This window comes from Scomber scombrus, chromosome 13, assembly GCF_963691925.1.
Source record: "Scomber scombrus chromosome 13, fScoSco1.1, whole genome shotgun sequence".
Lineage (NCBI taxonomy): Eukaryota > Metazoa > Chordata > Actinopteri > Scombriformes > Scombridae > Scomber > Scomber scombrus.
In genome coordinates this window covers 2,980,101-3,003,689 of record NC_084982.1, presented here as the reverse complement: position 1 = coordinate 3,003,689, position 23,589 = coordinate 2,980,101, and the positions used below count along the sequence as shown (strand labels likewise).

At 37.6% G+C, this 23,589-nt stretch overlaps 1 protein-coding gene across 1 annotated transcript; it reads right to left on the bottom strand.

The window, feature by feature from the left end:
• Positions 1-1,444: 1,444 nt before the first annotated feature.
• Positions 1,445-23,502, bottom strand: cryl1 (crystallin, lambda 1). Its single transcript, XM_062431444.1, has 9 exons — positions 23,391-23,502; positions 22,299-22,406; positions 20,655-20,781; positions 18,909-19,070; positions 17,822-17,917; positions 17,504-17,602; positions 5,804-5,912; positions 2,556-2,662; positions 1,445-2,030 (listed from the first exon to the last, which is right to left on the bottom strand). Exons 1-9 carry the CDS (start codon positions 23,429-23,431, stop codon positions 1,926-1,928), a joined length of 954 nt encoding a protein of 317 aa, XP_062287428.1. The 5' UTR covers positions 23,432-23,502; the 3' UTR covers positions 1,445-1,925.
• Between the last annotated feature and the right edge of the window lie 87 nt (positions 23,503-23,589).

Genomic DNA, 23,589 nt, shown 5'->3' with positions numbered 1-23,589 from the left:
ACTGTTGACTGCGCTTCAACAACAAAAGGTCAAAATCTTTTTTGAGTTCTTGTCTGGTAACCTGTATCTTGTCTGGTCTGAAGCGTCTGTGAAGACTCACCTGTGTCTTCAGAGGCTTTTCACCATCCCTCCCTGCAAGCAGAGAGGGGAGAGGAGGGGCCAGGAACTGGGTGGGACCATCCAGACACCCACAGAGGAGAGATAGTCATCAGGTTTGACTCTCAACAGTTGTCATTGCATATTCATAGAGTTTCTTTAGCGAATGGAAGTTTTTGTTGTATGAATACAGGAGGAATCTCATTGGTTGAGTTAAATCCCAGTAGGCAGAGTGTTTCAGACAGTTTCTCAGTGTAGGTTAAAAACACTTGAAACATGAAATAGGAATTAGATAGCACCAGTTTAATCTTTTTAGTTTGTATTTGTGACTTGACATGTGTAAAATACTAAGCTTCTTCCAAAAATGTAGTCCTTTTACCTTTGAGATAAAAGAAAAACCTACTGTTCTTAAACTCAGTTGGATACCTCGGTTAATACTTCTGGTTATTTCTGCTGTCTGCGTTACACAAAATCTTTCATTCTTCTTTCTTTTTCATGTTTCTATAGGATTAAAATACATATCGGACAAATTCTTCAAAAACATTCAAATACATGAATAGTCACAGACAAAAAAACCCCAAAACATACTAGTATATGTATGTTCTATTACTGCCATTAATCTTAAACTTGGATTGATCCAGTCATACACTGTGATAGCTGGTATTTCTCAGCTCACACCAAGCGTTTGGCCTCGTTTCCCCTCCTGAGAAGTGGGTTAGTAACTGCTACTCAGCCTCTGAGTCCACTACAACCCAGCTTTCTTTAGACAGTACTTTTGCTGATTGGAGTTTTGTGTCATGTATTCAGTACTTTCACTTAGACATATTTATAACAGGTGAACACTGGCTGCAAATTGAGTTACTTGAATGATTCTCTGATGATTAGATCTGAATGCTTCAATGAAAGGAATACAACTAAATAAAATCTGACCTTTTGTACAAAGCAGTTATATTGGTCCATTCCACATATTTTCCTAAATTTGATTGCAGACCTAGAATAGTACAGACTCTTCAATATTTCCTCTTTATTTGAAGTGTTAAATGTTTCTGAATCTTCAAACTCGAATTTATTTTCAGGTTTGCTGTTGACATTTCTTGGATGGTGGGCCACAGAACTATCATGTGATCTCTCTCTCTCTCTCTCTGGCCTCTTATCACTGTGAAACAAAATCTGCAAAAATGAGTAGAGCAGAAATGTCACAGCAAGCCAAAGAAACACTCGTGACATGTTTCCATTTCTTGTGTCCTGGCATTCAGGAACTTATCAGTAACCATTTAAAAGCGACACATTGATTTGTTCTGTGGGAGGAAACAGAGACCGCACCAGTAATAAATCCTAGAATATAAAGTGACATTTGACTTTATAAGTTTTTATTTATTTTTTAAAATGCATGGTTTCAATGTATGATTATGTTGCTTTCATCAAAATTCATTTCACTTTTTTTTTATTTCACATTTTTCACAGAATTAACATTTTAATTACCACATCGGAGAATTGAGGTCATGTTGTAGATAAAATATACTGCAGATGTTTATAATGGAATCCCTGGTACTTAACGGGTAGAGGTCCATAGCTCTCCTGAAATGTGGGTAAAAATGCCCCAAAAGAATCTATAAAAAGGCACATCAGAGAATAAACCTCCACTAGCACTATCAAAACACCCTGTGCTGGTGTGCCTTATATTTAATGTATTTTACTTAAGATCAAATCATATTTCTCCACTTGGCATGAAAACAGACAAACAGGTAAAATCCCTCTGATGGAGGTTATATGTGAAATCAACAGCTGTAATTAGAAGTGTTCATGATTTTGTGCCCTGCATGTTGATCTTAGTTATCCTTCTTCAGCTTGGCTAGACTCATGAGAAGCCTATCCCTCCTCTCCTTCCTCTCCGTCAGATGCTGCTGGTCACTGGGAATCAGCTCACTCATCTCCTGTAGACAGCAGGGAATGAAAAAAAAAAGTATGCTAAGTGAGGCTAAAAACACCAGAAAAAACAATTGATACATTGTTTTGTCCGGGGGCACAAAGTCAGAACAGATTGACTGCTATTGTCCTTTAAACTAGTTTACCTTAAACTATTTATTGCTCTGGCTCAGTGTGTCCTCACATGATGACCTTCTGTGGCTAACATTTTAACAGCCTGTGATAGCATGTGACTAGGTAATGCTTACTTAGAAGGAAGCTAAATGGCGCTGGGGTGAGAAGGAATGCTTGACTTTTAGTCATGCAGAACTAAAGGCACCATCGCAAAAACATTGTATTCATCGATGGAAGTGTCGTGGCAATAATCTGTTTTGATTATATGTCTGTGATCTAGATAAATAAATAGGGTTATATTTTACATTTTTACACTGTAAGTCGTTCATGTGTGGCTCGGTGTCTTGATAGGACCAACAGTTACCTTCTGTGAAGTTTTTGGTGAATGGATGGTCTCTTTTGGTCTCCATCATACTTACATTAATGATGCCTTTCGCTTCCTTGCCAAAGAAGTCTGGTACAGGTCCGAAGGAGTTCAGGACCCTCTGTATGCCTACTCCGTACCGCTGCATATAGTCCTCTAAACCTGTGGGAGAACAGCTGATCAGAGGGGGAAGGCAAGGATTTTTGATTTAACGTAACAATCTTCTTCCATGATATTAATGGGCTATCTTGTTATGATTTAATTAGTGTGGGTTGATTGTGTTATCTATTGTTCCATCTATCAGGCACTTGCAATAGTAAACTGGAAGATGTTTCTCTGGGATTTAAATGAATGGGCATGTGTAGTACAGGTACATTCAAGTGGCTGTTTTTCTTATGCTTGTATGTTTGTTATGCCAGTTTGAATTATAATCAGTTTGTTTGATGCACAGGACCATACATCATGCTTTAGGAAGTGTGTGCATTTACTCCTTTGCAAGCCTCTGCAATATACGGTTATCCATAACACCCCTACCTGCATAGATCTGGATAGCTGTTTACATGTATCTTTATTATAATTTGAACCTTATACTGAGCTGAAAAGATGAAAATACACCTACAGAAGCTATGAAATGAACCACTATGATTACATTTATTTAATATCATGCATATTGGTTATTTTCCCTCCAAAGAACGTGATTGTATTGCAATGTATTGCCTAAGTTACACTGAATAATGACTACAAGATACAGCACGAAATCAATTTTACATTTTCTGTAGTAAATATTCCCAGTATTAAATTATATCTGAATCAGCCTCTGTTTTTTTTAAAATGTGTTGACAGCACAGAGAACCACTGAGGAAAACTACAAGATGTGGTCATTAATAACATTTTATGGTTCTGGTGTATAATAAAACGGTGACATCATTCACTCTCAAACGAGAACTCTTCCCTGCAGCTAGTGCACATAAGAGACTTTATGAATAACTCTGAGTTCCTTCTATCTTTGCTTATTTTACTTTCAGGGTGATTTCTTTGACTTATTTTATTAGTCTCATTAACTAATCTGTAATGATTAATATGCAATGTAGGAAACAGACATGACTAATGAATCATTTATGTGCTGCCCAAATACACTGTTAAATATTAATTATCCTTTTACTCAATGAGCCACACAATGAAGGGGAAACCTTACACCTGCTTCTGTTGAAGTGGTGCTTTACTCACTCAACTGTTCAAATGATTTTGATAATAGATTATGACATTGAACAATAGTTATATAAAAAGTCCCATAGTCCTGAACCACAATATTCTCTTCTCTTGGGCTCATTAACATTAAGTTGGATTGAGAGACTTATTTGTTTGTAGCATTTTTATAAATGGCGGAATACTTTCTAAAATTCTGGTACCTTTACATAAACATACTTCAATACTGCATTTGTTTGGAAGGACAAACAGAAAGATAACACACAGCTAATGATATATGAAGCAACACTGTTTAGACAAATGAGATCATAAAGAGGGCCAGCGGTATAGTGAGTTTGTTGACATTCCTGTGATAAGAGATATGGGAGATGTAGACTGCATCTTTGAAGTAATATGGAGCAGTCAAGTGTGGAGCAATGTTAAATAAATAAATAAATAAAGATGTGCTCAAACTGCTTCGAACCAGCTTTTTAAGTAGAAAAGGTCAGAGGGCGTCTCTTTCTGCTCTGTCAAACCATTTCACGCGTTTAAAAGTGTGACTCTTGTAAAATTATTCAGTCACACAAACTGAAAAATGATTGACCTTTAATACTTTATTTTACCATAATAACCTTTATAATGTTTACAAAAATGTAACTACATCATGTTTTATCCTGATGATGAACTTGTTTATGTGAAACTTAGTGGGACACACTATATTTATCTACATACATATATATATATACACATGACACAACGGTGTGATAAGTACCATCTACCTTCAACCAAACCCTCACACAGACTTTGTGTGGGAGGAAGATACACGTGTCATTTCAAGCCATTCAAATTCTTCTCTTCTTGCTGATGTCTTTTTTTTTTGGAGGTTTTTCGACTATGTTTGTATTTCATGCGTCACGATCAAGGAAATTGAATCCAGTGGATCGAAATCTGAATGGGTGATGGTAATTATATGTCTCAAAATGAATGTAGCAAGCTAGGAAGCTAAATATGAATATGAGTATTTAGACATAACTTGCTTAGAATACTAGTTTGAGATGTTTCTATTCACATTGTGATGCTTTTTGGCAGTGAAACTAGTGAACTCCCTATTTAAATGAATTGTAACTGTTATGAATCCTGCTGTGACCCACCTTCAAGACAACAGGCAGTGGCTTTTCAGTGGAATATTCCTTTAAGGGCTCCTCCTGTACAAGCACCATGTTTGAAAAAGTCATTGAGGCAGAGCAGAAAGACAGACATAGACAGAAAGCCTGAGTGCTCCTTTATCTGATTGGAATGATTTAAGGACAGGAAACAAAAAAAAAGTCTTGGACATCTTTCGAGAAATGCTATCAAACTACCGTTCCCTGAGCCGGGAAAAAAAAAAAAAACAGCGGAAAGCTGGAGCGCTGTAACTACAGGTAGGGTTTAGAGTAGAGTTGAAGGCCGTAATGTGGGCTCTGTGAGTTTTGGATTACTGGTGTGAGGGAGTGCATTCATCGCTAGCCATCAAAAGGCCGCTTTGTTCAGCCCTTTTCGGTGTGTGTACACAGTCAGGGTTACGCTCTGGGTTTCACACTCCCCTTTGATATTCTCCACCTGCCTGAGGTTTCACTCTCCCTCTATCTCTCCGTCACATCCAGGAATGCCACAGTATGTACAGTACATGTATGTAGCGCTCATAGAGGGCTCTGTGGTAGTGTCATTAACTACTGATAGTTATTGTAAGTCAGCAACTAGTATTATTTTAACTTATAATTTGGTATGTTGACTCAAGAACTGTAAATCGTACAGTTGTAATTGTGTTCAATAATCAGTGATTATACTTTTAAGCTATTTTTACTATGTTGAATCTCTTAATTATGTTTTTTTTAGGTTAATAATCTCAATTATTTCCTCATATTTTTATATTAAATGCAAACAAAAAACTGTATAAATGCAAAAAAAGTCCTCTATACCGGTGAAGAAGTAAGAGTATCTATAGATTTCGATTTTTTTTTTTTTTTTGGTAAAACTTACTTGTTTTTCCATTCACTCAAATAAAAGAAAAGTTTGAGGTGTGTTTTGGGAGGCGACCTTCTGCTTATGTGAGCAAAAAGTCCAAACTGGGAACATTACCTTCAGGCGCATTTAGGTGCATTGTTTCCATTGGACCAATGAAGGCGTAACGCATTCCTAGTCCCTCTGACATCACCAGGTCGATGTCTTTGACTGAGATAATGCCATCCTGATGGAGGAAGAGAGAATACAAATAGTTACAGTGACACAGCTAATTGTACTGACCTGATTTATGTTCATCTTCCTTTTTAAAAAATTTCGTACAAGGGGGCAAATCTGTCAATCAATCTACTGTGTCAGCTTCCTAACAGACAAACACAAATTGTTTCCAATAAACTGCAACTCAAAATCTACTGTCAGACTATCAGGATGGAACAAACTGTATTTTCTTGGAAGTTTAACAAAGTCACGGCTTTTTACCTCCAGGTCTTGGACCAACCATGATTCCCTTTGATCCTATTGGACTACTCCCACCATCTAAAATTACCCTAATCAGCCAATTCTGTGTCCTCAGGATTATGTGGGCTGTACAGGGAGGAGGAGAAGGACTGAGGATGGAGACAGTGGTTCAGGTATCTTTGGGTTAGAGATACCTGTTGGCCGACCACAGAGGAAATCAAAGCTCAGATACAGATACACAGAGCAGGGTGAGCGAGAGGAGGGGGGACAGGGTCGTCTTTGTTTGGGCCCCACGTCCAACAACGGGCCTGTTATCTTAGCGGAGCGGGGTGGAGGGCGGGGTCTTTTCTCCACTATAATCACCGGGGGCAACCGGCTGATTTCTCAGCCCGCTCTGCTTTCCAACGCTGGCCTCGACTCAAGGACCACTTACTCTGTGTGTGTGTGTGTGTGTGTGTGTGTGTGTGTGTTAGAAGAGGTGAAGGGGGGGGGGTCCCTATTATGTAAGAGGGACCACAAAGCCACTCTCATCCTACAGGCCTTGATACTCAGGGCCAAACTTGAGGTTATATTTGGTCTTTTTTAGGGAATGATTAGTTCTTGGATGAAACAATGATGCTCACAAGCTGTGTTAGTATCCGATTGTAAAAGCCAATGGCACGACTAAACAGGTGATGCTGACAGCTTGGTTACACCTTGACTATTTGCATATCATGTAGGTCGGAGCTACTAATGTTCATGGCAAAATGGACACAAACAGGAAACCTCTACTGGCATTGCGTCCCATTTTGGCACATTTGATTAAGGAACACAGCATATTGTAATAAAATGCTTTCCCCATTTTGGACTTTATTTTCCACCATTCCTTCAAATGAATACAGTCAAGACAGTTTGCAAATGTGTATAAAAACTGAATCCTATGCCACTGATTGCTGCAGTTCCATTGAAATGAATTGCTTAATTAACATTCTGATCCTGGTGTGACCAAGCCCTTATGATAAAAAATAATAAAATATTATTAATGCTGTTACCAAAATAAACCATCCATACTGTAATTTGGTTTCTATTCTTGTTGTTCCCAGCATATTTTAATGACGTGTGAAGCGAATAGTGTCAAATAGTGTCTTTCTTTCCATTGTTGACTCACCGTCAACTTTGATTAAATGATAGCAGTACTTCAGGCGAGTGACAGACCCACAAAGCATTTTTAAGAGCAGAATTTGTAAGGTGTGTGTGCCTCATTAAGTTGCAATGTGAACCCCTCTGACTAGATGGAACAGTAGAGTTACATTATAGAGTTTGAAACAAGGCAGGTGTAAAAGAATAAAGAAAGGTGTGTGCGTTTTTATGTAACTGATGGGTGCAGCGTCATTGTCAGTGTTCTAAATTGAGGTGTTATTAAATGAAATTAGCTGAGTGACGATGATGATGCTGTAGCAATTAACCTGACCTTCTATAGAATACCAGCTTTAACACTAAAACAGACCTGAGAACAGGTTTTAATCCTCACACTGGCAGGAGGAAAATCGAGGGTGGGGATTGTATCTGTAACTCTTTACCTCTCATTCAACGAGTCTATGTGTCACAACAACGTGATTCACACATCATCACATATTATACTCTCTAAGCATGCTGCAGTACAAACTGTGCAGAACCACATACTCAACATGCCATCAATTTAAATTTTCTTACGCATGATCTTTCCTCTGTCTACTCTATTATCCTCATTTTACATTCTATCCTTTATATAAAATCATGGCAACACTAAAACAAATTGACAACCGTGCGGACAATCTAATGCACCTGCCTAAAATAGTCCAAGTATTTGAATAGAACATTCAGTTCCTCCAGAGCCGTCAGTGCCATTTAATGTCCACATTCTTTCTTTTTTACCAATGCACTGCTGGAATGTAATGTCCAAAAACTGTGAAAAAATACTGTTGTTTGATTAGTTTGGTTGGTCCATCACACTCAGGGGGGGTGAGATTTTGGCCATCGGCTTCTCTTTATGTAGATAAACTATAGATGGAAAACAGGTTTTGGATGTAAAAGATAAAGTGGTGTCCTGGTGTGGCAGCTTGGTGATGAGTGTGAAATCAGTCAGTTTATGTTACATGTGTAGACTACAGCCAGGTGCCTTTGACACCACTTGACAGAATATTCAAATTCAAACCAGAATGAACCAGTTTCTAAAAATGACTCAGGTAAAGTATGTTTGTGTGTGTGTGTGTGTATGTGTGTCGAATGTCCCATTTACATGTACGCAAAAGAAAAAATAAATGTAGTCATTTTTAACTGTCTGTATTTCAAGGATGCAGTATGCATTTATACTGTATATATTTAAATGCATGTATATCAACAGAACCCATATCGACATACATTGAGACGCAACAACATAATATCAACAAAAATTACTGTTTCGAAAAAGTCCAGCACCATCTTTGTCTTATAAGACTTCAATCCCATTATTAATATGCATACATTTGATTCTGCTTTGAAGGAAAATCTCTGAATATCAGATACGAAACTAAACAAATCTATTCCAAAAGATACAAATCTAATCAGACAGAAACATCTTTGAAACCAGTTGCTTGAACTACTTAAAGCTAACCTGAGAAAAAGTAATCAATTCAGTCAATTCAAAATAAAGAAATATAAAATATATATATGTATAGATAGTCATTTATGTCTAAACTTTTCATTATCTCTTATTATTGTGATACATAAAAATGAAAAAAAATGATTAAACTAACATTCAAACTGGTATAACTGCTTTTTTTTTTTTTTTTTTTAAATCCCTGTACTGTAGAAATGGGAAACTTTCAATTATGGCACAACTTATTTGTATTAGATATTCAGAGAATTCACTTTCTCCTGTTGCAGCCCTTCCATCTACAGTAACAACGACTTTATATTAGAACACACGGTGGATCAGTGGAGGGAAGCCCAGTTCATCTGGTTGAGGTTAATCTAGTTCACCTGCTCCTGGCTCAACATTCATAGCTTATTTCTTCAAAAGTGGGGACAAAAGTGGCAACTCTTGTTATCGTGATTCTATCTTCTCCTGAGACGCATTCAGACACAACCACTCAGACATGCAGTATAACTTAATAAGAGCCCGTCCCCCATACTTTACTATGACAGGCTGAAACTAACTGTTCCAGATTTACCTGATGATCAACTCTGAGCTGTCAAAGACACAGAGGAATCATTCCTGTCTGACAAGTTAGCGCATTGTTTTCAAAAATGATGCTGACAATGCTCAAAACGTGTTAGATCATTTGTAATTGGCAAACTGTGAGCTCAACAAGAACATCAGTTTTATTTTGTTTAGTTTTATTTACACTTAAGACCTCCCAGGAATAACTCAACTGCGATGTCAGAATTTAAAACAGTTGACCAAAAAACCATAGAGGAAACAGTTCAGCATCTAAAACCATCAACATGCTGTCTTGACACAATGCCATCAGACTTTTTTAAAAACTATTGTGAACTCTGTCCAAACAGATTTGCGACAAATAATAAATAGCTCACTTCAATCAGGCACGTTTCCTAAACCCCTAAAAGTAGCTGCCATTAAGCCACTCTTAAAAAAGAGAACGCTTGATGCTTCCATGTTAACCAACTACAGACCTATCTCAAATCTTCCTTTTATAGCCAAGATCATTGAGAAAGTGGTTTTTAATCAACTCAGCAATTTCTTGAACTCCAGTGGCCTTTTTGACACATTTCAATCAGGCTTCGGACCTCATCACAGTACAGAAACAGCTCTTATTAGAGTGTTAAATGACATAAGGTTGAACACTGACTCAGGCAGGGTGTCAGTTCTGGTCCTGTTGGATCTCAGTATGTATGTGTTTACTATAATTGGGTTTTATTTTTATTTCTCAAAATTGCTTTTTTTTCCTTCAATTTTTTCTGTTAAATGTTTGTTTTATATAAAGCACATTGAGTTGCCACTGTGTATGAAATGCGCTATATAAATAAAACTGCCTTGCCTTGCCTTGCCTTGCCTTAACTAAACATGTTCTCTACGTCAGTTACACCTTGAATCAATGTGTGACCTGTATCTGGATAACCTACCTAAGGAAGGAAAACCTTATGTTGAGCAGGTTGGAGGATTCAGCCCTTAAATTTTATTGTAATGTAACGATGTAAAGTTCTTAAGTTCTTCAAGTTCTAAAAAAAACTGTTTGGTTATTTTTTACTCAAACAAAACAGATTTACGCCAGCCGTGACACAAGGTTATAGACCATTTCCACGGCAGACGTTTGTACTCGTCAGCACAGAAAAAGCACAGGTGTAATTACCGACTTCATTCGTGACTCTGCTCCATTTACATGTCACCATCAGTCATGTTGGAGACTGAGCACGCACGGGCCATGAGAACTGAATACTTGAACTCAATGAACCACTGTCTATGTTATTAAGAGTCAAAATCTCAGCTGTGAAATAGGTTGATTGCTGTTCTATCATGAACCAAACAGAAAAAATTGTCAAAATCTATGCTGAACTGTGCAAAGTCATTGATTACACGTACCTACATTACAACAACTTAACTGATTTACATGTTTGTCTAAATCAAATGTTTGTTTTGAAGCATGTTTGCTTTGATTGACAGGAAACGCAAAGTCAACTGCCCAATTTTTATTTTTTTTGCTTTCACCGTCTGACTATATTGTTATGACTGGCAAATACAAAGTCTACCAAAGACTTGAAATGTGGGTGGTTCCAGGAACACTATGTCAATGTAAAAAAAAAAAAAAGCATAGAAATTAAGCATTTCATCCACATGCTTTTCACATAGACATGTTGGATGTTAAGAGACACACTGAGATGTCTACATACATACACACTCCTGAACCCACTGAAGTTGGTCTCTGTCACCTACATATTACCGTATGCATAAATCTGAGGGATTTGATTCGTGCTTGGATCTCGGCAACTTTGGATACGTGTGTTTTTTTCATTCTGCTTTACAGTAAACAGTTTCGGATTGGTCAGAACGCTCTGTGATGAGCTCCTCCACCCGGGGGGAAAAGTTTCACACTTTAACAGCAATGTGGCATTTTTGTCAGTTAGGACCTAAGGGTGCCCTCAGGGTTAATTCTCCTCAACTGGAGCCTCACAAGCAGTCTGAACTTCCACGGGTCTGTGTGAAGACACAGATATCACATGGTGGATGCATAGCTATGTTACAGCCTGTACAGAGTCAGTAACACAGCAAACCTTGCTTCATTTCACTGAAGTACACTAAATGCTGAAATTCGTGGAAGCAGAAAGCCAGTGAAGTGTTACTCCAAGTGACTGCTAGTTTTTTTTGTGTTTGACATTCATTACACTCACAAGCACTTTCACCTGACTGGGCCACTTGGCTCATCGGTGAGACAAGAAGCTCCTCTTGAAACAAAGAATCCGGAGTCACTCAAGGACAGGAAAAAAATTCCAAAAATCTTAAAAAGTCAGAACTGTGACAAAAGCAAGACCTTTGCTGCAAGTCATACTACCCTTTAATTACCATAATGCCTGATGCTCTCTACTTGTGAGTATATACTGAAGACATAATACTCCCAAATAAACTCTTCAATAAATCTTTCAATACAAATGTTCCTTTACCAGTGCTATTATAAAAGTGTTTCTCTTTCAAGTGAATTGCAATGGCTTCTCACATAGCACGGTTAGGTGTACTCTGCTCAAATGTTTAGAAAAAAAAAAAATTACTTCACCAATAATGACAATTTTCATGTGTGATGTTGCGAATCAACAGATCTGATTTATGCCTTCGTTCTCTAAATATGACTATGAATGACTATGAATGTCTACCAAATTTCATGGAAATCAATCCAGTACTTGTTGAGATATTTTAAGTAATATGTAATAATATGTGAAAATATGTAAGTTTAACAAAAGGTATTAGTTATTGTATTGGATCACATTGCTGTACAGGGAAATCTAAATTTGGGGTCACTGTGTACATCACATGTAGTTTATAAAGCCTGGGAAATTCTCCCAGCAGCAGGCTGATTGATGACAGGGTAGAGTCATGCAATAAGTGAGCCAAAGAGCCAGCGTGACAGTGAGTCTGCATTCACACCAAATCCAGTAATGCGGCAAAAATGGCAGTCCTGAAGATCATTTGAATGGGTGCACTGGGGGACTACATGGGGCTCGGCAAAAAAAAACTGCAGTTGCCATCCGGAAAGAAGTTCAACCAGAATCAACTTTTGCCGAAACTCAACCCAATGTCATGCTGCAGTGGCCGATCATGTAATCTGGCAGTCAGACCAAGGACACCCACAAGAAGAATAAATACCATGTAGCATTGTAGCATTCCACTGTCACAGCATCAAAACCTTCGCACAATTACCCAGAACCACACAATTAAATCAATCCATCCCCGTTCAAGGTAAAACTGGAAGTTAGTTGGCTCGGCCTGCAAATTATTTGGTCCTCATGCTTCTTGTGCACAGTATGCATTCATCTGTTTAATTTCTTTTTTTTTTGTCTTCATGCACCACTGAGCAACTTTCATAGGAATGAACAAGGACCTGCCCTCCATTGCTGTATTTAGTTATCTTAATAGCTCCATGGTTAAAATGTATCTACTTTTGATGTTTAATGGTGGTTGGCAAACAGCTTTGGGTGTTTTAGTGTCACCTTCCGGATCGAGCCATATAGTGACACCCCCACATCTTCACACAAGCCTGTGGGAAGGTGACACATTGCCGGATTTGGTGTGAATGCAGCCTAAGTCCATCTGGTGTTCAAAAGTGAATGTTATGTTATATATGGAGTGGGTCCTATCCTTTGCTGCCTGCGTTGATATGTATTACACTGAACGTATAACGTAACACATGTTATTTTTAACTAATCATGTGTTGTGACGGTTCATTAAAAGATACCATGACATACTGTATTTAACACAGGAATGCAAACATTGCCCAGAGGATAAGGTTAGAAAAGCTAATTCACTGGATCAACTTGTTCTGACAGTCTGTTTACATTTCTCTAGTTAACAATGCACAAATGATCAGCTGATTAGCATTCACTGTTCTTGAAAACTTTCTGCATACTGTTAGCTACTAAAACCATTGAAATATTAACATGTTGAATTCTTTAAGGACATTTATGCTATTCGTTTTTGCCTTTCTAGCATATTCCAGTTATTTTATACAATAAAATAAATAAATATATATAATAAAAATGTATAATAGAAAGTTTCTGGGAGGAATGTTTGAATCTTGTATCTTAAAAACTAAAAGTGCTTCAGTATTCATACTTCACAGACAGATGTCCCACTTGACAATTAAAACATGGTACCAATAGCGCCACCATGTGATCAGTTAAGACATGTTCTATGTTTTTTGCAAACAACTTCTGAACCGTGAGGTCAAGCAAAACTCTATTTGCACATTGTATTCTCTGATCGATGCCAATTTGACTGATATAGGCCACACCCATTTGTGCCAGGAACATCTTTCCAGCATTTTGGAAAAAAAAGTTGTTGTTAAAAGTTGTTTTTTGGGTGTCAGTTACGGTTTATCTGTAATTGGTAACCAACATTTTGAAGGCATGGCTTAATGCTGTTAATGGACCATAACTCTTCAATGCTAAATTCAATAGCAATTAACTTAATGTTGTACATATAGCCACACTGCACAAGTGTGTAACATTTGACACATTTTTGCCCACAGGGGGCGCTAAAGTAACATGATAACATATTTCTACAACTCTGTTGTCTTTAATAAAATGAAACTTGGTACACAAGTTCTCCATGAGAATTTGCATGTCATATTGATGCATGACTCCAATAGCCACCACTTGTGGTCACCATACTATTTATTAACTGCCATATCTCTTAAATGTAATATTCCATAGTGACCAAATTCAGCAAAGTTGTACAGATGGGGATGCTGAAAAACTCTGAAGCATTCAATACAATTTCACCTGTAGGTGACGATGCTTTGCGATTTATTCCAGCTGTCAGCATTCACACATTTTCATGCAGGAAATGCATTTTATAGATTGATTCAAACAAATCAATGAGAAATCTTGGTAAGGAGAGATATGATTTGTTTTTTTTGCGCCTTCAAAAACATGATTTAATACTACCACTGTGTGAAGGCAGAGTAAGTGCTGTGTGTGGCTGTTATTCACAATAAAAGTTTAAAAGAAGGAAATCTTTGCTGGAAATCTCTGTACATACGTCAACATTAGTGACTCAATCTTGCAATCAGTATTGTGCTTTTTATTTGAATAATGAGAAACATGAGGGACAGTCTGATGAGAAACAGACAATGAAGCGCACAGTCAGAAGGAAGAGCTCGGGCATGACCATCTACCTCATCATCAAGTCATGTGAATCTTTCTATGTAGTGTGTATACACATGTGATGGACCAACCCTACCATTAGAGTATAGAAGCAGAACTTTTCCGTCATGCATTTATCCTGTATTAGTACTGTTGAAAATTCTTTCTAGAGTGTAAAAATCAGTGTGAAGTCACGAGTGACTTATAATTGATTTCTGGTGTATCTAGGCTTCTGGTATATCTAAGCATGCAAGTTAATAAACTATTCAGCGTTTGACAGTTCAAAAACATAATGTAATTATTTGAAGAGTGTCTTTTTACCTTTTCAAAGTGTCCATCTGTGTTTCTTTCTTTGTTGAATAAGTGCTTTGTTGAAGTACTGAATAAAACTTACAAAGTCCTCTGCCAGTGTATCAACCTAAAGTTCACATAAAGGCTACAAGTAGCACGAGTAGAACGATTCTATTCATTCATATACGCCCATAGCCAATTCTTATACGTATAATTTGTATAAAATGGGTGTAATCACAAAATATAAACACAAAGTTAAAATAATTGAAGTCCAGTATCTGGTAGAGGGATTTTTGCTGTCACGGCTGGCTCAGTTTTGATTAATTATTAAATAATCTTTGGACATAATTAGTTAGTCCTTTTCATAAGCATCCATTTTTGTGAAGACAAGTCATTCACAGATCAGTATTTTTTTTTTTTTTATAGCTTACGGACAGCAGTTCAAAACAAACATTGTCTGATACAGATCTGCTGATAAAAATCGATCAGTTCACTGAAACAACCTCCTGTGCTGAAATAATGGACATCATCAAGTATCGAGTACCACACTCACTTTGTTGTTTGTTTAGTTTCATGAGTTTTTGTTTTGTTCTTTTAAAGTATTTAGGAGTTTTTATGCAGTTATTTTACTTTGTGTGTGTCTTTTGTGTGTGTGTATGTGCCTTTTGTGTGTGTGTGTGTGTGTGTGTGTGTGTGTGAGTGAGAGAGAGTGTGAGAGAGAGAGAGAGAGAGAGAGAGAGAGAGAGGGAGAGGGCTAACAGTCATTGTCTGTCTGATACACTGACACACTGTAATTTAGGAGTACGGTAATGTCAGGGACAAGGACACAATATGCTGATTGAGCTGTGAAAGGACCGCTCTTTGTTGCACATCTCCGACAGAGAAAAGACACGGAATAAAGAGGTAGAGAGCAAAAAAGAGACTGATCTAAGCCCCTCTTTGGGGTTATTATGTCCTGTGTGTGTGTGTGTGGTGTGTGCGGTGTGTGTGTGAGCCCTGTAATGAGAGATGGGATTTGCTCTAATACACAGTAGTAATTCATCCTCACAGAGCACACCTTTAATTATGCTGTAATCCAGTCAACAGTCAATACAAAAGAGTTGGTGTTTAGTTGAAATAACCAACAGAACGTTGACTGATTGCAGACAGGGGACAGCACAAAATAAAGATAGAATGTGACAATACAAAACAGAAAAGAAAGATATTGATAACAGACAGAGAAAGAGAGGGAAGGAAAAAAGGGGAGATTTACTACAAAAGTTCAAGAATCTTCTCTAGGAATATCTATTGTGACTTTATTAAGTAAAGATGGTAATCTGAGGAAACTAGGACTCAAATCTTGATGTGGGTTCAGTTTAGGTCACGCTGCATACGTCTCAAGTTAATATTCTGTCAATTCTCCTCATGTTCATCATCGTCCTCATAATTGTAATATTTCTTCCATGAGTGATCATGTAATGGTATCCACAGGAAACAGTGGAAAGAAGGCTTCCCCAGGCCTTCAGTGATAATCCTCAGAAAAAAGGAGGAGAGCCATCCAATACAGAAAAGTGAGAGTATCCTTTAATATGCAGAAATACAAGCAATCAGTGGCATGAGGAGCACAGAAAAGTCTTGGATTGGAAGCTGCTGTAGATTGTAACGTGTATCGGGCTTGGCGTTCTTCCTCAGTATGATCATGTAATGGTGCCTGTCATCAGAGCTCAAGCTTATTTACTCTCATTGTATTTCCTTTTGGAAGAAGACCATAGCGATTATAGCAAAGGTGAGCTGACAAGTAGCTTCCTCTTTTCTGCCTCTATTACAAAACCATCAGCAGCTCCACTCAGCCAAACAAAGCATCACTGAGACTGAGGAGTGCTTGTCTAGAAAAAAAACACAAAACTACACACACACACACACACACACACTTTTGTGCTTTATGAGGACCTTTAACAACTACAGTCATACCGAGGACCTAACTACATTGTAATGACACACTAAAATGTTTTAGTTATAGTTATGGTTATGAAATGTAGAAGTTCCCAAACATGTGAAGGAAAACATACTGATGCCAAATGATGATGTTCTGTTCATATTCACTTATATATTTAAGTGGTTAGTGTTCCACTGGAGATACAGGACACCTTTCTTACAATATGCTATTTAGTACAATTAATAGCTTCCCTCTGTTCCCACTCTCAGTAACCCATCTCAACCCCAAACTCAATCTCTATTTATTTTTATGCAATTACTCTTTAACTGATTTCTAATGTGCATGTAAAATGAATACAAACCCTGATGGATGTGTTAAAGTTATATCAAATTAGGGTAAATACAATGCTAACTAAGATTAGGCCATTCCTCTCATTTGCAAATTTAGAAAAAGGTCATTCATTCTTTTATATTATACAGACTTGACTACTGCAACACACTTTACTCGGGTCTAAGTAGGCGACAAATCCAAAGACTACGACTTATACAAAACGTTGCTTCAGGCTTTTAACATGTCGTAAGAGAAGCAACCACATCACACCAATCCTTTTAGAATTTATTTTATGATTTTACTTACTTTTCTCTTACTTTATCTTGGTTTTTAAGTTTTGGATTTTAATTACTTTTTACTTATTTTTATTGTATAGTACTTTGTAACTTTGATTTGAAATATGCTATATACATAAAATTATTATAATCAGAATTATTATTATATGAATTTGAAAAGAACCTAACAAAGGCAATGAGAACCCCACCAAGGCCCCCAGAAACCGTGCGGGCACTGACCTGGACCAGCCTCCAGGACTCTGCGATGATAGCTGCCTGCACTCTGTTGAGGGCGAAGCCATCGATCTCTTTCTTCAGACAGACAGGTGCCTGCCCAACCTAGACCCAGAGAAATCAGTCATGTCAAGCACAGCGATAGTGATTAAAAGGCAATTCTTATGATTCTGCATTCAAGGAAATTATACAGTTATACCAGGAACTAGAAAACACACTGTCATGCCAGATTTGAGTTAGTTGCTAATTTAGAGGCTGTGATGTCAGATAAAGGCCCCTTTAGGTTCTGACTTGACTAATAGTTCAAAATTGTGGAGTCATTACCTTTGTCATCAGAGTATGGGTGCTGTCCATAACAGGACCTGCTGTCTCTGGGTGAGGTACCAGCTCGACAAGTTTGACATAGTAGGGAGGGTTTACCTGGGCGGCACAGGACAACCATACATTACTGATAGAGAATGAATCACTTTAACTCAGATAAGTGATGCATTTACTCATTTGTAAAAAGCCTAACAGTAGAAATATACTTGATGATTAAAGTACAAACTACACAACACTACACTATCCAACACCAACACCTTTACACAAAGATGAAACTTCATTGATAAAAAAAACCCAATAGAATTCTATATACAAACAAACTATATAACGTATTGTAAGCATATTATATACTCCGATTATAAACTACAAATACATCACTGCCCATGTCAATAACAGTAACATCTATGGGCAGAAAAGAACAGGAGAGTGCAAATGTGGAGTAACTCATCCATTTTTGTGCTTGGTGGTGACATGTAACATTTTAACGTTATTGATGTGTGTGTCATGCTATAAGTTAACACACTGGGTGTGTGAGATTGTACAATAACAGAAAATAATTACAGAAATAATAAATATGAAATGTTGATGATAACCAATCTCACACATTAGACAAGTTATCAGGCAGACATTAATAGTCCCAGGTCTGATGAGAATAAAAGATTCATACTCTGTTTCTTTGTCTTTAGAGTCAGCAGATAAAGATCTAAGGCTGCTATGTTTTATAGCTTTTCATTGATACTTCACTGATGGGATTTGTACACACAAAATCAATCAAATCAGCCATGAAATACATAGTTAAGTATAGTACATGGTACACGTTTTCAGTTAAATATGATACAAAAATTACAATACATAAATTAACCATGTCTACAAAATTCATTTTAGTTGTTTGACTGGTACTATTATAGATACTGTTAGTGTTTCAATTTCCAAATGACTGCTAGAAAATATACTACTGCACATGACTCACTATAGCAGATACTATAAGAATAAATAAATGATGGTCAACTTCTATATACATGATTAGGGAATAAATAATAGCCTCAACTGTTTAAAGTTTATTAGTATGAAATCTTTCTCCCACACTAACCGGATGGGAGACGATGCAGCGACTCCTGTTCTGGACTTTAGAGAAGACGTCGCTTGGCACCAGACAGGAGGTGGAGCTGCTCAGGATGACGTCTTTCCCCACTAGACGCTCTATGTCTTGGAAGACGCTCTGCTTCACCTCAAGCTTCTCAAATACACACTCCTGCACACAACACACATACATACACAAAATGGGTCATTTTTTATCATCTGTAACACAGTAATTAAATATTATTCTCTGGAACACTATGTTCACACTCCTGCTTTTCTTTTGGATACAAACACAACAGGCTAAAATACTATATGGAATAACACTTTCTTTCAATTTTAGAATAACAATTGTTTATCTGACCACATTTTTGAGTGAATGCAAGGTAGCAACCCCCCCCCCCCCCCCCCCCCCCACACACACAGTTGATCTGTGATTTAAATACAGGGTTGTGTAAATACAGAAGGCCGTATAGATATATATTGACAGAAGTGAGGAATGTGAGGAATGATACCGTGTGGACAGTCTATTATCTAATGATATGTTTTGTACTGTACCCAAGTATTAGACTCTGCAACAAGCCATTATGGATAAATGTCACTCGCTTGTAGACTCACTCATTATTGATGTGTTATGTAACCGATATGAATGAGACAAACATACAATTAAACAACTGTAGTAGTTGAGACTAGAACAATTCCTGATCAATATCAGATGGTGTCATGCTATCAGGAAATGTGGGACTGACTATCTGCAGGGAACCTACATATTTCTAACTGCTATTTCCGTGTCTAATAAGTCCCCCATTGTTCCCTGTTAGCGGGAGCTCAGTACTGGGTATTGATTTATTTTACACCTGCCTTCAATGGTCTGTTTTTAGTAGTCAGGTTGACCTGAAAGACATTTTCTTGGCATAAAAACTTTACTTTTACTTTATTTTAAGTGGTTGTATTATAAATGATTGAGTTAAGATAAGCAAGCGTGTAATTGTTTTTTTTAGTGTGATAGAGCTGAGATGAGTCACTTGGTCTTAAAATGTCATGTAATGATTTCAACAGCAGGGCAGCACGTGTCTCATCAACCTTCTGTTAAAGGAAGGCTCTACTTTTGTATTTCATTTAATAAAACAGCTCATAAATGGCTCCTGAAACGTGACAGTGTTTCCAGAAAGCTCAGATATATGTGGGTTAGTTAGAAAACAGTTGGGTATTGATTTTATAGTGATAGGCCTAAAAGGTAAATATTTGATGAACAAAGGTGTTATAGAAAGCAAGGTCACATTGCATAAATCAATCTGAGGAGAGTGCATTTTACTGCTGTGATTTTTTAATTTTTAATTTATCTGAAAAAAAGAAAAGAACTGTAAATTAAAAGTTGGAAAATAGAAACAGAAAACCACTTCTGAGCCAGCCAGTCTAACTCTCCAAAAGCCTGAACTGAACTGTGAGATGTATGTAGATTTATTAAAACACAAATGAACCAACAATATTGTGCTTCCTGTGGGCCACACACTATATACATTTGAAAACACCACTCTAAACTAGTGGGTGGCACCACGTCCCGAAGTTCCATCAAAGTCTGACCACATCTGGAAAACGTGTCTAATTGAATGTGTGAAGTGTGATAATCAAGTAAATGATAAAAAAAACTAATAAATCAGCAGAGACTAATCAATCTGTAGTTCCCCTTAAATTTTAGAAAGGGGGACAAACAGTCATAACAATGTGCGCTGGTGCTGGTGGTATTCCAGTGTGTCACCTGGACAAAGAAGGCTCCCTCCAGTGCCTGAGCCAGGTCATCGTAGCTGCTGAGCAGGGCGAGCTGCTGCGTGGCGGTCAGCTCTCCTCTCAGCATGTGGGCTTCCTCCAGTTCTCCCAGCTGCTTCCTGAACCGATACGCAGTTAACACACACACACCCTCACACACTCTTCAAGGACTTTAAATGGAGTGCCATGTATTACAAGTAAAATGATTACTGATATACTCTAATGCGGCAGATGTGAGTTCAACATAATTCAAATTACGTTGACATGATCAAGTAAGAAAAGTTGGTTTGTGATTAGATGTGTTGGTTTAGTTTTTCAGCCGTAATAAAAACTTAAATTATAAGGCTGTCACTCATTGGTTAATATCAGGTTGTTATCAGATGAGTCAACAAAAACAGGGCGTGTGATTAGGTTCAGTCTTCACAGCTTTCAAGTCAAAACAAAATGAGATGGAAAGTCTAATGCAATGACACCCTCTACTGTCCACACGCTGATCTGAATCCACTACAAGCTGACCAGTTACAGTAGAAGCAGGTGGACTACTTACAGAATATATAAATCAATAAAAATAAAGCATCATAAATATGTATGCATTTGTTTCATCAACTCAAGGGCTATAAAAGTTCTTTAAAAGTCCTCTTTTTGACAGTAACACTAACTACTTTTACAAAAAAAGTCCATGTCATTCCACAGTAATGTTTAACCAGTGATGACTAGGCTATGAAGGAGTTTTACAGCCTGATCATGTGCTTGTCCGTGTGTTCCTTTAATAAAGAAGCCACTGATCATGCAATGTCCATGTGTCTAATGTGCAAGTACTAGAAGGACGGTTATATTTTGGACAGGGTCCTCGTGAGTCATGAATGCAACCTGCATGTCTTGTTAATGTTCCCTTTATGTTTTGCAGCCATGATAACCTGATCTGTGAATGCTGAGGATGTTATGGAAGCTTAAATCTTTGGAAAGCAGGTTATGAACAACCACATATGAGACTTATTGGGGTGAACACAACCCCCTGTTTACCTGAAAGCTGTAAGAGTGTAAATTCTCTGGTGTTGGTGTTGTGAAAGCATGGCTATATCTGGTGAGGATGACACAGAACTGTTTATAATACAGTAAATAGAAGTGGCTGATCATCATATACAAAAGTTCAATCAAAAGCTCTTTAAAACTTATAAAACTAACCCTCAATGTGACCTACTATTCAGATAGTTTTGGTGTGATTAGCTGAGGTTTGCTGATATTGACTTTACTGTAGCACAGTATTGGTTTGTGCTGCTCGAAGCACCAAAAAGGGCCAGCTTTAAATGCTGTGTGTTTACAAACACCAGCTGATAAATCCTGCATAATACACCTTTAAGTCTTTAATATGACTTAAGTCAGACAAGTCAAGTTTATTTGTATATCACATGTATTATGACAGGAGGATTTTCAGGATCAACATAACATTTCCCAAAATTTCCCAGGGTGTCTCTCAGATACACCCTGTAATTAGACTGATGAGTGGTGTAATCTAAATGCACAGAAAAAAAGATATGATTTTAACTATGAAAAATGGATGGAATATTGTATTAATTAAGTCTACATGATGATTTAATGCTGGACAAAGACTTCAGTGTTTTGCAGCGAGACTGACTTGATTTCTGTGATGGCGTTGGCAGCTTGTCCTGATTGGTTGTCATAGATTCTCACACTGTAGCCTCCACTGATAAACACCATGGCCCAGGAGCGGCCAATCAGCCCACTGAAAAAGACATACACACACATAATCACTCATAGAAGACATTCACCATACTTCAAAATACTGTGTAATAGACATTTTGGAAACTGAAATCCCATTAAACAATACAACAACTTGAACCTTCAAAGTGATAGTTGCTCCAGTCTTTTCATTCTTTATTTTGTCTCCATCTTGGTGGCTCACAATGCTCAGTGCTTATTGCTGTGGTGTTTCTGCACTCTCTTCAATACATCGCTTCTAGTTTGTTTTACCCTTGAAACAGGTGAAACTAATGGGTGTTAAGATCATTAAATATAATGATTATATAAAGATTTTCATTAACTAGAAATGCACTTTGTCTTTACTCCAGAGAAGAAATCAGAGGTCTGTTATACTGCAAACCTTTTCTGTCAGTGACACCTGAACTATGGCATTTTGGCTCTGTTGGTCATTCTCCCTGCTCTCTGCTCTATACTGCTGATGCCAGTTCCTTTTCCTGGCTTCCTGTCATGTTTTTACACATGACCCAATTACATGTATTCCTGCTTCTCTTTTAAACAGTGAGTCATTTTTCCAAAATCCTGCAGGTTTAGTGAGTTGTGATCTTCTGATCACCACTGTAGGGGGGATTTTGCATCTGCAAATCTTATGAGTGATCAACTTGATCTGGTATTTACTTTTTAGGTTTAAGAGAGGTCACTTTACAGGACGTCAAAGTTTAGCTGAGTGCGTTGAAATAATGAACACAGGGTGCAAATAACATTAAGCTTACGCAAAGTAGGCTTTAATGATTGAGCCTCAATACAAACGCTACTTCATAAAGTTGATCCTCGTTTATAACCGAGACTTTGAAAACTGTAGAAAAGTCTAACCAAAAATCACTAAAAAACAGCAACTCCTATGTCAGTTTCATGAATGACAAACTAACAGTGCATACATGGTTCCACCACTTTCACACAGCCTGGAGCAAACTTTAACATCTAAAAAGTGGTATTTTTTTTTACTCACCTGCCGATTACAGTAATTGTTTTCATGTTAGAAGAGCTCATTTTAGGTGTTGGGAGTCTGCCAGTCCTGACTGCTTATATCCACACAGTTGCACCGCCCCGCTGCAATCACGCTGCTATCCTACCGGTACGGTACCCTGCAAGGACCAAAGCACCTAAAGACTTCTAGAAAATGCATTTAACTCACCGACAAAACACAA

Bases quoted from the DNA above. Each gene is read 5' to 3' on its own strand.
- cryl1 (XM_062431444.1), bottom strand. From the start codon at position 23,431: ATGAGCTCTTCTAACATGAAAACAATTACTGTAATCGGCAG. The intron at 5,913-17,503 runs GTCAGTGCCCGC...TTCCTCCATCAG, and splicing joins AGTCCTGGAGGCTGGTCCAG to GATGGCATTATCTCAGTCAA. The intron at 2,031-2,555 runs GTAAGTATGATG...TGCTGTCTACAG, and splicing joins AAGCGAAAGGCATCATTAAT to GAGATGAGTGAGCTGATTCC.